The sequence below is a fragment of the Gavia stellata genome, chromosome 3 (genome assembly GCF_030936135.1).
Source record: "Gavia stellata isolate bGavSte3 chromosome 3, bGavSte3.hap2, whole genome shotgun sequence".
Lineage (NCBI taxonomy): Eukaryota > Metazoa > Chordata > Aves > Gaviiformes > Gaviidae > Gavia > Gavia stellata.
Genome location: NC_082596.1, coordinates 13,282,032 through 13,296,987, shown reverse-complemented (window position 1 = coordinate 13,296,987; position 14,956 = coordinate 13,282,032). Strand labels below are relative to the sequence as shown.

The 14,956-nt window shown below is 47.3% G+C and overlaps 1 protein-coding gene across 1 annotated transcript; it reads right to left on the bottom strand.

The window, feature by feature from the left end:
- Nucleotides 1-2,112: 2,112 nt before the first annotated feature.
- On the bottom strand, nt 2,113-8,809 carry KLHL38 (kelch like family member 38). The gene is made up of 4 exons (XM_009817914.2): nt 8,755-8,809; nt 6,729-8,102; nt 5,186-5,291; nt 2,113-3,196 (listed from the first exon to the last, which is right to left on the bottom strand). Exons 2-4 carry the CDS (start codon nt 8,076-8,078, stop codon nt 2,910-2,912), a joined length of 1,743 nt encoding a protein of 580 aa, XP_009816216.2. The 5' UTR covers nt 8,079-8,102; nt 8,755-8,809; the 3' UTR covers nt 2,113-2,909.
- Nucleotides 8,810-14,956: the final 6,147 nt, after the last annotated feature.

Genomic DNA, 14,956 nt, shown 5'->3' with positions numbered 1-14,956 from the left:
TTCCCATCTAAGCGAGTGCTCAAATGCTCGGATATTAGGATGATGACACCTCTGGAAAAGGATGTGGTGACTCAGAAAGTGTTCCATGTAGTGGTGGCATTGCAGATCCTGCTTGGGAAAGTCCTCTCCTGACACTGGAGGAAGGGGTACCTCGGTCAACCTTTGCTAGAAGTGCTTTCGCCCATAGCACCACTGGGTATGACAATTGCAAAGCACTCGGGACAGTACTAGGTGTTGCTCTAGGTGGGCCAGGCGGTGGCCAGCACCTGATCAGAAAGGCGGCATCCCTTCTCCCCATAGCATCGGCCCCGGGGCTGCGTATCCTCTGCCCTGAAGCTGAGTGTGCTTCTGCCTCCCTGTGACAGAGCGACTCTGCCGGCCCTCGTCTGCCTTGGTAAGGCTCAACGCTGTTCTCAGGTTTCAACCCTTTTTGCAAAGGGCCCCAAAAGCTTTGGTCAGAGTTTGCATCAAAGCCAACTGACCACAAGACAGAAGTCTATCAGAAACCAGGCTTTGTATTTACTGCCCAGCAAATCCAAATTCCTTGAATTATGGGCACGAGGTGAGGAGTTTGTGAAGGGAAGCAGCAGAGGATTACAGCCAGAGCAGAGCTGGCCATAGCCCTTGGCATCTCCAAGGACTTGGGGGTGACGTGAGAGCTTCCCGAAGGCCGGGGGAAGGATGCTGTGCTCAACGCTGCTGTGACTGTGCCTCTTCTTTGCACTGCCCGTTTCCTGCCCAGCTACAGCTGTGCAAGGTACTATTTGGTCCCCGCATGAATGCTGAGAAAATCACTAGTTATATGATATGGGTATTAAAAAAATCTGTTTGCTTCCAAGCATAAACCAACGACTGTGGCAATGGTTTGCAAACACGGGGTTATGGCCCCAAGTCAGCTTTTTTCCTTCGTTCTGGGCACAGTCACGAGCCTGGCAGGAGTCCGTGTAAGCTAAAATGCATGGCAGCAACTGGCGTCTCCTGGAGTTTTGGAGCTGAGTGGGGTCACAACAGGAAGGAGTTTGGGAAGGCGGCACTGCAGGGTTAGGAATAAACATCTCCCTGGGGCAGACTTTCCATAATTGGCCATGACAAGGCTTCTTTCTCCAGAGAGCTGGAGCTGGCCTGTGAGGAAGCAGAATGAATCACTGCTCCGGTCCAACTTGGCAAGTGCCTTGATTTAGCCCTGCTTTGCACGGGGAGGAGATGATGATATAGACTGAATGACAGAGGAGAAACGTAGCCAAAGGCTTCCGAGCTGGGAGATGAGTTTGGGTTCCCACTCATTTTTTGCAGGTTTACTCAGATCCTTAGAAGGAAACCCTGGCAAAAACTGCTGGTACAAAACCAATTCCCTTTATCAACAATCCAGAGGGAACAATGGGGACTCCTGAACACAAAGCTCATACAAACAATAATAACCATTTTATTTTGCATTGTTAAAACAGCAGTTGATACGCATTTCTTCCTTCCAGCCCCCCACTTCGTTAACTATTTCTGTCGCCCTTCTGCTCCTAGATACAGATTTATGGGAGGGGATCTTAGGAGCTGGAGTTGGTGTCCTCCAGCATGGTGGTGACCACATGGCTGTGCAGCCTTCTGTGAAGAGGAGGGTTGAGCGTGGTTTCCTCATGCCACCCTGTACCCTTGAAAAAGTCCCACTGTCTTTCAAATATGAGGAAAAAGGGGTGTTGTTTCTGCTGTCCTTTCTCTGGATGGTGGTCATCAGTGCTGTCTTTAAAGCTCCTTGCTATCTCAGCATTCTTACCAAGCCTGGTGACCTGACAACGGTTCACAGCCTGTTCAGTATCTGATGATTAATCCCCTCCCTTTAAAAATATGCACTTAGTGGCAGAACCCCACAAAAATATTGGTGGAGCCAGAGCTGCTTTGCCAAGTGGCAGACTTAGACTTGCTCTTCTTGGAAAGCTGGTTTCCTGTCACTGGCTTTCTCTCATCGCTGTTTCCAGTGGTTTGGAGAGAGGAGAAAGGGAAAAAAAAATTGCTCCTCCCAAATACCTCTTCTCTTTTACATCTCCTTTCCTCCATGTGTCCTCTCTGCTATTCCAGATTTCAGGAATTCCATCAGCTAGAGGGCTTCCTAATTAACCCCACTGCAAAAGGAGAAGCAAGCTGCCTTCAAAACAAGATCCCTCAAAAAAGACGATGCAGACAATCTTCATTTCCATCCCACCTTCTCCCGCTCCTTTGGAGAGCAGGCAGATGGAACAAAAATCTTCCCTGCACTGTGAAAGAATGCAGAAAAGTCAAATCTGCATCTTGTCGCAATGTGAGAGTTCAGATCAAAGCATCAGCCTTTTGCTAATTTCTAATTTGATATTAGGAACATCATTAAAATTTTGTTTCTTATGAGATGACTACCATAGCTAACCCAGGCAGCTGGTGCTGGGCTGGCTACAAGACTGGAGCTTGGGGCTTCCTATTCGAAACACTCCTACACTCGAATTGGAAAGCTTGGTCAGCACCGAGCAGCAAAGGGCTGCAGCATGCAGATGAGTTTGCATGCTAGCAAATGCAGGTTACCCAGATCTTACTTTGCCTGGACATACCAGAATTCTTATTCACCTTTCATTTTAAAGTCTGTACAAGGCCAAATCCTGCACTAGGTTCTTACCCCGTGTCTTTTTCCTGTTTTCTGCTGAGACTCTGGGTAAGGCCTCTGGGCTGGACTTAGTAGCACCACATGCAGTACTGGTCAGGTGAAAACAGCATAAGCACAAAGCTCATGACCTTTCTAGCAGAGCGTTTGGGGAATGACTAACGCTGCTGGTGCCTTCAAGGTCAGGAGTTTGTGGGACCCTGTAAGGCTTCCCCATGTGCTCTCTGCAGAGCAAGGTGGGTCCTTTCTGGGAAAGAAAGCACAAAATGTCCTGGGAAGTACCAAAGGTTGTTTAGAGAAGGTTAGAACAGGGGACACACTGGAGTGTAAGGCACCCATGGTCAAAGAGTTTGTGTGGCAGTTTTCCCTTTGGTGTCCATGTGTCAGTCTCTGGATCATAACAGTCCAAGGAATCCAAGTCCTCGATGGCATTGTCTGCGGTGAGACATCGTCCTCCTGTGACATACAGCTTGTTCTTGATGACAGTGGCCCCGTGATGCATTCGTCTGTCCTTCATGTCTGCACATTTAACAAACTTGTTGCCTTTTGTATCATAAGCAATTATTCTCCGGGTGTACCCTAAATGCAAAGCCAGAGGTGGAAGAGACAGATGGGAATTAGAGCTTATAGCCAGCAGAAGGAATGATAATGTATTTCCTGCTAGTCTTCAATAAAACCTATTATACTGGTACATAATTTGGCAGAATTAAGATCTCTAAGCTGGGAAGTGATGATGTGGCACAAGAATGCCTGTCTATCTTCCCTTCCTGTTTGTCCTCACCCTGTCTCATTGCACCTTGGCAGTCAAGGATCAACGAGCACCATAAAACCCATCACATCAGGCAAGGAATCTGTCAAACACAGTTAAACTTGCAGTTTTCTGCATGTGCCTTCAAACATCCCAAAATATTTCTTTTCACCCAACAGACTCCTAGAGCTTCACTTGGAAATACAGAAACCTGGCACATGGGAAGGGAGCAACAATGCCTTGTTGGGTTGGAGTCGTAGCTGTCTACTGAATGGAGCTAGGTACTCAACAGCACAGTGCCACTGGTGCTCTCTCCACTCCCAAAGCCCTCGGCGCGGCGTCTGTGCTGGCCACCACAACAGTGACCCAACGGACAGCTCTTCCACTGAGGGGTGATGTAACCCCGCATCTGCTGAGAGGTAAGGGCTGGTACCAGGGCCATAGCCCTGGAGCAATGGAGGTGTGGAAGCTTGGCACCCAGCAGTACCTTGCCCATGTATCCCTGTAGATAATCAGGGTGAGCAATAATCGATAATCGAGTACCCATGGCAAACAAACTGCTTTGGGCCATGTTTTGCAGGCCTTGAAGCCACTTCCCCTAAGAAAAATCAAGGCTTGTCTTGCTTAGGCCAACCCATTCCCCTTTGTTATGATGCGACCAGTCATGCAAAGAGGACCTGAAATGTGATGAAAGCTATTTCTAAGAGAAAATGTTATTTTTGTGGGTTTTACTGTTGTTGATAAACTAAGAATGTTTGGCCAATATTTTGGCATGGAAGCTGATAAATAAAACCTGACCAGGGTGAATCTCTCTACTTTCAAGCAAAATGAAAGATGTTTGAAGTTAACATGAATTTCTGTGGCTTTTGTTAGATAAATAAAAAATAAACTGAGAACTTAAGCTCATCAACAGCAGACTTGGGTCAATACAGGCCCTTCAGATTAATGCATTTGAAGATGAGAGAGTTGAAAATACTGTATTCTGGGCACTGTGGTCTGAGGTCAGGGTAATCTGCCAAACAGAAGCCTGGTAGCCTTGAACATTTTGACTCAGCTCTTCCCGAGTCTAGTGGCCTCCCGCTGAGAGGTGACACTGCCTTTGAGTTCTGTGTGATCTGGGTTCAGTCCTCTGCTCTGCTAAAGCTTCCCTATGTCTCTTTTTCCCTTAAGTAATCTAACACATGCTTCCTCATGCCAGCCTGTGGTCAGGGGAGCCGCATCAAGGACTGTAGAGTGCCAAACTACCGATGACATGTGATCCATCAAAGTGCCGCAGGCAGAGGATGATCCTCGGGTTGAAAAAGACACTGAGAAGTTTCCCCCTTCTGAGTGTTTCACGTTCCCCTCAGGACATTTCACAATTACCCCCAGAAGGCAGCTACAGGGCCGATAGATCCCTCATAGCCCTGTAGCCCACCCATCCCAACAAGCCGTCCATGGCCTTGTGGTAACTGTGCTCTCCACCCTTCCAAGAAGAGCAGTCAGGGAGGGCTGGGCTGTGAGTCAGCAGGGGAGGAGCAGGACCCCATGCCCTTGGTTCCTCCCTTCTTCTGCAGAGCGGTAACTTGCATTGGCTTTTCCCCAGTTTCCCCCCATCCAGGTCCTGTTACTTGGAGTAAGAAGGTGCCTCGTGGAGAACTTGTCCCCACTTCCATGGCCATGAGACCCCATGAGAGATGTCTATGGAGGGTGGAGTCACTCCTCCTTTCCTTCCCAAGCTCCATGTGCCTTTTGAGGGAGCACCCCATGCAGGAAGGCTGTGAAATCCCACAGGAGCTGGGCAGGGGAAGGTGGGAGGGAGGGTGAAACAGAGCCCTTACCACCTACGATGATAATCTGGTCTCCAATCATGACAGCTGGTGCACAGACATTCTTCACCACTCTGGTCTCCATCCGAAACCATGTATTCCTGGAGACATGGTAAACCTGACAAATAAATAAAGATACACATGCAGCTGTTCATGTTGCATTTTAACTGGCAACTGTAATTACAGAGGAACTTATGGGTTTTATTTTGTCCTAATGAATACAATCCTCTGGCTTGAACTGCTGGAAATCTGATAATTTACCCACTTTTTTTCCTAATATGTCCCCTTGGAAAGCATTCTAGCTCTCCAGGCTTGTCTGCTCAGGAGATGCTAGCACACACACTAAGTCAGAGTGTATCTGCCATATGCAAGCTTCTTGGCTGTAAATCTTTGCACGGCCATTAAATCACTGTGACTCCTGGATAATGCTCTCCAGAAGTGCAAGCCGTTTCATTTCATTTTCCAGTTATTCTGTGTATTCCTGTCTTAGCCTTAGCAATTTCCTGGGCAAACAAACCTCAACTTCACCTAGCTCTGCTGGCAGCCACCATGTTTGCCCAGCTGCTATACTTGTGTTGGTGGCTCGTATGCACTCAGATTGGCAAAGGGACTTGTTGATGGGACTTAGAGTGGTATCTAAGTCATCAATTTATGTGAGAAAAAGAGCTGTTGCCAAATGATGATCATTCAGTCATCTGTATCTGGGTGATGGAAACTTTTATGTCACGTCATCTGCTTCTTAATATAGCAAATATCTCCAGGACATCTCCCCACTAACTGATAAATACATTTCCTTCCCCCTGCTAATCAAGTAGCGTTATCACTGTAAAGAAGTATTGCTCATGTGCTGGCTGCCATCTTAGCCTTTAATGATCCTTCTTAGTTAAAACACCTAAACCAGTGAAAAACACTCATGGGGAAAGTAACACTACAATGTTGCTAAAGCATCAAATCAGATAAGAAAGGATCTCACACATTTTTTCCTCCTAATAAAGTGTAACCGCTGAAAGCAGGCAGAGAGCCAGGAACATGTGGCAGGAGCCACATTTTTAACACAACTGTTTATATGAAATAACTGTCAGTTTAATTCCTGGCCCTTTGATGAGTGAGAATCTAATCGCGCTAATGATCGCAAATCTTTGCTTTTGCTGCGAGCGAGCAGGTGTGCGGCTGAGACCCCAGCTTGGCCGCCAAGTGGAAAGCACTGATTTCGGTAAGATTACTCACAGGCATGAAGCCAGGCAGGGGGTCTGGCTGCTGCCTGCCACAGCTTCACCCAGAGCAGCCCTGGCCCCAGTGCCCACCAGCGACAGAGCTGACTGACACCCAAAGAAGTACCTCGGGGCCTGTGCCTGAAAATCACTCAAAGGGGAAAATGAAAGAGTTGCAACGCTCCTTGCAGACAAGACTTCCCTGAAGCTATGTGTCAACTCATCCTGACTCTTGCTGCAACTCACAATAAAGTTTTTTGGTGGGGTTTGGTTTCCTCAGGAGGGGGATGAACTGCTGAATACCTTAGATGAAACTGCCTTCGACAAGCAGGACTAACCATTACCTGGATCAGCCGGACAGGGTTTTGCATAATGTCTTCTCCACCAAAGAGGTAGACCCTCTGATCTTTGGCAGCAACAGCAGGGTGAAGGACGGCAACAGGCATGTTTGCCATGCTCTCACAGGTGTTGTAGATGCTATCGTATCTTTCCACAGAATTCAGGATTTCCTGGTTTTCGCCAATTCCACCGAATGATAAAATATAATTTTTATATGCCAAGCTTCTGTGGGAGTAACGTGGAACTAACATGTGCTCAACCAACCTCCACTGATTGAGTTTGAGGGAGTAAATGTAAATATTATCACTGACCGGGCTTTTCTTATTGCTAACAGGCATCCCTCCGAGCACATAAATATTGCTGTGTAAGCTCACTGCAGAGGCTTTGTACAGGCGCATGGGAAGTTTGGCCAGGCTTAGCCATTGGTTCGTCTTGTCATCATAGAGCAGGACATCCCTTGTTGTCTGCTGGCTATCCTTCCTGCCACCAATGATGATGAGGAACTCTTGGTTGGAGTACCTGCGAGGAACATGCAGTATGGGCTTGATGTCAGGTGCGTTGGTGCTGTATAAGGAAAACATATGTCTCCAGGCTGACTCAAGGATGCTCCTGCAAGTGGGTGAGGACTGAACGAGGGAGTCATTGGCGATGAAGTGGAAGAGGAAAGTTGGATGGACGTACTGAAGCCGGACCTTCTTGAACAACTCTTGGATGTAGCCTTGTCTTGCCTGGAGGTCATGCCTGATCCAGACCATCAGTGTCTCAAAGACCTGCTCCTCCTCCCCACAGAGCTCATCATCCCCAAGGTAATCGATGAGCTCCAAGGGACAAAGGTCCTTCAGGTCCTCAGAAGAGGCCACCTCAGGAAAGCATTTCAAAGCCATAGCCTTGGCTTTCTTATTGAGGCTTTCGCAGTTCAAGACTTTTGCCAGTCTGATCATGCTCAGACAGTTGTCAGGGGTCAGCTTGTCTTGGAGGTAGGCTGAGCAGGCCTCAAACAGCTTAGTGTACTGCAGCATGGAGGCCGTCTCCAACAGGCACAGGACATTCTCAGCAGATATAAGAATCTCCCCTGTGTAAACGTAAAGGATAATCTGATCCAAAATCTCTGCGTCGATGCCCTTCAGAATTACTTTAGCCTGGCGACTCTCTTTGAAGTCGTTACAGAACATCGCCTTGAAGTATGGACTGCTGGAAGCCAGCACATTTCGGTGGCAGGGGATTTCGAAGCCCCCGGAGCAGAGGGTAACATCAGTCAGCATCCCGCTCTGCCGCAGAGCATTCAGCTGCCTCAGCAGTTCGGAGGAGAAGTCGTGGTCTTTGAAGAGAAACTCCTCAGTGGATCCCTCCTCCATAGCAAAATAGGAGAGAGATGAATTCTAGACTTGGCAGAAAAAAACAAATTCTTAGCAGCTTTTATTGAAATATCCAGCTCCAAGGGAACAAATCGGGACTTTGATGTTGCTCTAAATATCTGTTCACTGTTACGCATGAAAATGGAACATGGGTTAAGCACAGTGGGAAAATAATAAAGAAGCTAAAAGGTCGCTAAGACCCTTTAAAATTTTCATAAAGTTATCAGATAGGTTGCAGCTCTCAGGTCAGCACTGCCTGTGTCCTTGGCAAGAAGCAAAAGCACTGAAGTTATCTCACTGATTTGGGATGAAAGCTGGACGGCTGAAGCAATTGGTTTGTTGGTTTTAATCACGTTGAATAAATGCGGTTAGACGTTTATTCACTATTTTAAAGTATTAGCAGTTTAGTAGCTTGCGCCTCTCTCCCCTAGAGTTAGTCACTCCCAAAGAATGTAAATCTGGCAGAGCTGAACGCTGCAGCAGGGCAAACGAAACCCTTGAGACTGGGAATCTGCATTAAAATGGTTATTTATTAACTCTGCTTAGCTGTGGGATTTTTTATGTTAATCAGACACACAATGACTAAATTAAGTGCCAGGCAGAACAATATGATGAGTATCTATTGTCATGGCTAACTGCTCAACCTGCAGTGAAACGGTAGGGTAGAAACGTTTACCTTCTGTTGTCCTTCACTGCATGCACTTACTCTCTGTCGTTTATTCTCTGCTGAGATTTTCCATAGCTAGAGCCTGGATAAAAACCTATAAACCCACAGGACGTTTCTTTCAGTAGGTAAGTGATTCATAGAGGGCGATTTCTGGACGTGTTTATTCTGAAGTCACTTTTGCCGCCTTCGGGAGCTGTGCGCAGGAGCGGCGAGGCGGTGGGGCATTGTATACATTCCAGCGCTAAGAATAGGCGCACACGGGCTTCTCGCTGTTATCACATGTGACGCCGCTGTTGCCTTTTGCAATGACCTGACCAGTACTGAGCATGCCCGAGTGGTGTTTTTCTGGCAAATGTTTACATATAATAAATAGACACGGAGAGAAAAGTTCACTTATAAAAGTCCTGGCCGTCCGCTTGGAAACAGTGGCAGGACCCTGTCCTAAAGTGCCTGGGAACTCTAGAAGCCTGTAAACAGTCTGCAACACCCCACACTAGGTAATGCACTGTCACCGTAGTTTCATGGAGAAAGAGGGAGAGAGAAGGACTTCCAGGGACCCCGGTGGGATGGACCATGTCTCCACCTTATGGAGAGATCCGGGGAGCATCGGCCCATTGCAGTCTGGTGGGAGATGCTGATGCAGAGGGACCCCTGCACCCAGGGCTGCCCCAAGGTGGGCAGGGAGACCCCAGCTACCTCTGCCAAGCAGAGAGTGAAGTTCACTCTTGGGACAGTTTATTTTTATGATGCTGCTTGATATTTCATATAGAAAATATCAGGCTGTGGCCTTTTGTGTAAGGACCTCAGCTGAAACCGCGGTTTCAGCTTAGCAAAGAACTTCTCAAGCAGGTGGTTAGAGGAAGCTCAGCGTTACGGGTGGGAGGACTGGAGCAGGTTGCTGAAGTGAGTGCAGCAAGATGGAAACCAGAGTCCCAGGGTGGCAGGTCCCAGGGTGGTACTTAGCTCCCCAGGGCAGACACCTCGATGGGGTCCCTAACTGCAGATGCCTGCGCATGAACAAGGTGTCTGAGCTCCTTTTGCAGCCAGTGAGGGCTAGTCAATACAACCGAGTCTGCTGAGTAATTCAGGTCACCAGTAAGTACCACCTATATTTGCACAGATAAACAGTCCTCCAGGCACTGCTAGGTCTCCACAGGTGCTCAGCTGCCTCAATCACATGTAGGTGTCCATATGTAACACTCCCATGTAGATATCTGTGATGATGAGCCTAAATCCATCCCCAGGGTTGGGATCAGTTGAGCGCCTTGTGCCAGCGGAGGATCCTCCAGAACCCCAGCTGGCCCCTGGCTGGGTTCTCAGCAGGTCCAGTGTGATGTGTCTCAGCTCTGTGCTAATTTCCTGGGGGTTTCAAGAAAAAATGGCATTGGCTGCTTATGCCTGGGTAAGTGGATTGGGCCCCTCATCTGTGTTGAAATTCCTCCCTTTGTTCTGGGATAGGCTTGAATCCAAAACGTTGTTTCTAAGCATCGTTACCACAGGGAAACACAAGGTTAAAACAAAACTCCTTCTCATATTTTCAAAGCCAAAGCTCACGGGTGAGTCATGTCTGCGTCTGGTCACAGCGAGGCAGATGAGCGAAAATCTTTGGGAGCCATGGTGCCCTTATGTCAACTCCTGTGCTGCGCTGGTGTTTGCAGTCCTCCATATGTTCCTGCCCCCACGTCCGCAGCCCAGCAGACTGCAGGGATGGGGGCAGCCTGTTCCTCTAAAAACAGCAGCTTTGCATCACGGGTCGTGCCGTACGTGGCCTTTCCCAGAGACTTTTCAATGCAGCCTAACAACATGGTGAAATGCCTGAAGGCTAGACAAAACCCTGAAGGCCCAGGCCCGTGTTAAAGACAGGGTAGAGTCGGGCTGGCATGGCTTTTTGGAGGCTGTGGCATCTTCCATTCCCACACAGTCTGTGCGTGTGCGTGCACACGTGTGTGTGAACGGCCAGGCGAGGTGAGGGAGGGGAAGGGCAGGAGCCACTGGACTTGACTCCTGCAGATGAGTCACTTTGAGGGTAAACGTGGCAATGTGCAGCCTTTTCCCTCTCCTCGCGTAAAGACGCGACCCAGAGGGTGATGTTGGGGTACTGGGGAAAATGCACCCTCCCCTCCCTACTCCCCGCCGCCGCTGCCTCACCAGCTGGCCATGATCTTGCTATAAATATTTAGAGTGGCATTAAAAACCCAAAGGAGAATTTCTCTCTCCTCGTCCAGAGAACATTAGCTACCCAAACAAAACGCCCTCTCGCTTTCTTTCTTGCTCTGTATGTATATGCTCTCATTGCGGTCCGTTTTGATGATTGATTTAGCTTTATTTCTCTGTTCTGGCTCTAACTCTTTGCTGCCTGTTTAGTTCTGCCTCTTCCTGGCAGTGGCTGTGGACTATTTTTTTAACCCTTAAAGAAACAAATGATGCTATCTGACCTCACTAGTGACACTGTTTTGTGGGGTCAGGGAAGGGTAGGTGGCATGTTCTTCTGCTTTAGATACGGATAAATGTGGCATTTATTTAGAAGATCCCAGGCTCGAGGGCTTTGCACGGTTATGCAAACTCCTGCTAACCCAGAGTACAGCGTGTGCTGTTTAACTAGCTTATTGCTCTCGGGGGGGTTGCTGCTCCCTGCTGAGTCCCCACACAGGTCCCTGCCAATTTGGGGCCAAGGCTCCTAAGCAATGAAGCTCCTGCTGCCTGCTTTAGAGCTCTCTCTTCTTTCTTTACCAGAGATTATGGTTTCGGACACATCTCCAACCAAGTGGGCACATCAGCACTGCTTAGTTAGGATTTCCTCTATAAATAAACCAGAAATCATTTTTCATGGCATATCCTAGAACAGTATGTCCTATACGGCCCCTACTGCTGCAGCATGATCCCTGGTGAGAGGGACAAGCTGTTTCTTCTGTGGGACAGTCTGAGAAAGTCTGTTTCTGAATGAGTTTTTGAGGCAGTTTTCCTAGGTTGGCGTGCTATTGACCTAACCAGGTCTGAGTCGTCTTTTTTGTGAGGACAGGATACTGCATTAACCATGGGAGTGGGATGTTGCACGGATAGCAGGCTGGTCTGAACACCATGTGCAAATGGAAAAGTGGGCTCGTTCGCAGGTTATGTGACCCAGCAGCATTGTAGGACATGATGCTGCAGGTCCCCCATAGCCCTTGAGGGAGGCTGGAGCCATTGCGGGCTGTTAAAACCAGCGATCCTCTGCAACCGCTGCTCTATGAACTCCATCAATGGCCAGTTTCTACAAAATGGAAATGTCTAGCAAGGAACGACCACTTTCCTGCAATGCTGTATACTCACCCTGCTACCCTGCTCCTTCTGCTCTCTTTCCTTAAGTTTTTGGGATCGCTCAGTTTTGGAATTAGGATGGTTGAACCTTTGATCTGACCCAGAGCAGCTCTTCTTATGTTTTAAAGTAATGGGATGATGAAATGTCTATTATCATGCACTAAGCAACAGAGCGGAAAAAGGCTGTAATCTAATCAGCTAGCAGACAGGTGCACAGAGAAGATTGGTGATGTCAGACAACTTCTAAAACTCATACACTGATCCTATTACAATTCAGGTGAAAATGAACAAATATGGATGGGGAAAAAGGACTGTTCAAGTCAGAGACTTCACTGAGCTTCAGTGTTACGTGCACCACCTCGACGACTACCAGTCTCCACAGTTATCAAGAGAGAGATCATCCCTTTCCCCAAATTTGCAGTCTAAATAGACACAGGGACAAGAAAAAATATTCCTTATTATGGTCTTTATAAAACTGGGAAAGGGAACAAAACCCAGGATTAACATTCCTCATTGTAAAAACAGACAATTACAGGGACCATAATTAATCAGATGCCATGAATTGGAGAGGACGGGAAGATGCCCCAAGCAGCAGTCGTGGCTGGTTGGGGTGACAGCCTTCAGCCTAAGCTGGGAGGGCAGCCAGCACTGCCTGGGACATTGCATGTCCTGGCAGCATGGAGCTTGGTTGGTGGGCCCTGATCAGGGTAAGATGGGCACCTGACACCATTTTGCTTATTTTAAGCTGGAGGGGAGAGAAATACGGGAGCAGAAAGGATGACTAATGTGTTGGAGAATTATTAGGTTTATGCATTGCATATTTACACATGCATGTAAACGTATATAATGAATATGTGCATTGAAAGAGCAAAGGTATCTCTTATACTAGAAAATTACTATCAAGAGATAGCATGGATAGGGACCTTTCTACTCAACATGTATGTCTGAGTCTCACCCAGCTGATAACACCACCAGGAGACCTAACTCTACATGTGATGTCTGGGCCAGACCTGTGAAGGAAATGTTTCCCCACACCCAGCACCTGGTTTTGGATGCATCCTGATACTCCCCACTGAAGCAGCCTCCCTGAGTCCTGTCTGTGCTCAGCTGGAGCCCAGTGTGGATTCACTATTTCCTTCACTGGATTGGGAAAACAGCCCTTTGATCCTCTCCTCTAGCTCCCTGAAGGGAATGAAACTCCCCAAGCTAGCAAGAAGCAGAGAAGACATTGAAAAGGAAACAGAATCCAGTGTGAATATGGGGAATTGACGGACAATCATACGCGACAGTAAGATAAAGTCCTTTGTTACTTCAGGAAACATAGATACAATGACTATTCCACACGGCACTGCCAGGTGTGGTCTCCTGCTCACAAACTACCTAATTCTTCTAGAGACATGGGAAGATTGGGTTGGGGAGCCCTTGGGAGCTCACCTACTGCAACCTCCTGCTCACAGCAGGGCTAACCTCAGAGACAGATCAGGTTGCTCAGGGACTTGCCCACTTGAATTTTTTAAATCTTGAAAGATGGAGATTTCACAACATCTCTGGACAACCTGCTCCAGTCCTGAACCATTCTCCTGGTGAAGACTTTTTTCTGTATATCCGATAGGAATTTCTTTTGTTGCAACTTGCAGATGCTGCCTCTTGCCCACAAAGAAGTCTGCTAACTTCCTTCTGCTGCTACTCGTTGCCAACTATCTGGTCTTCTTCCTATTTAAGTCCCGATACCCTTATGATCCTTCTCTCTCATTCCTCTGTAACTATTGTGTTACTCATTTTCTATTTAGCTGCTCAGCAAACATGATTTCCCTGAGTGCCCTATCACCACAGCTGTTGTTCACATAGGTATGATACTTAATTCTGAACTAAGGCTTAGTTTAAGACTTGATCGAATCTGAGTTTGGTTCTGATTTTGTAGGCAAGGTAACAGACTACATCTGTAGACACTGGTCTTGAAATCTGAACTTGAATTTTGATCCCCTGACCTAAACTTTTGTTACAGAGGCATAGGGACAAGTTTTACTCTTACAGCTTTGGAGACACAGAGCAACTCCACAAGTGTCACTGCCATCACTGTATGTATTGTGTACAGATAGAGAGATACAGCATGTAATTCAGTAATGACTTTGGCCCAGTATGTGTGGGTGTGAAGATGTGTGGGCTCCTGGCTTGGTTTCAGGCCAATCTCTAATTAAAGAGTGAAAGATTAAGATGAAAGCAATTGTACTCTTCCTTCTTTAGTCAGAATGACCTACTAGCGTTAATTAAAACAGTCTTCAGGCAAAAAATATATTTGGCTGCCAAAGTTATGTACTTCACATTAAATAAGGACATAGCTGGGTTTAAAGCATGCTGAGCTTCTAGAGGTTTCATAGAAACCACTCATACAGCTTTGGGCACTCTTGTTGGAATATTTTAAAACAAATCCTTTGCCTAAACCAGCTCCTTCATGTGCATTTCAGACACCCGCTGACTTTTTCTTCAAACTGCATCATTTGAGAATGGGTACCTGCCAGCTTATCTTGGACTGAACATACAGCGTGACCTCTGGAGTATAAAATATCACCAGGAACACTGGACACCTAAGTAGATTATTCATCTATCCTTTCTATAGTCTCTGGTTACAAGAGCCCCATGGCAACAGCAATAAGGAGATACGGAGACCCTGCACTGCTCTGCTCTTTCTGGGTCTGAATGTTAAAATGCCTTTGATAAAGTCAAATCCGGAATCAGGTGGTTCATTGCAGGTTCAGGATCTGTCTCTGATATTTTTAGGTTGCTAGAAATGTTGCCAAAGGGGGATCAGGCCTCTAAAACACCGGAACATCCTGTTACACCTGTGTGACACAGATAATCTTTCTGAAAAGCCCTCCATCTTTCCCATCTCCCATTTATTTTGCCCCATCTTTAC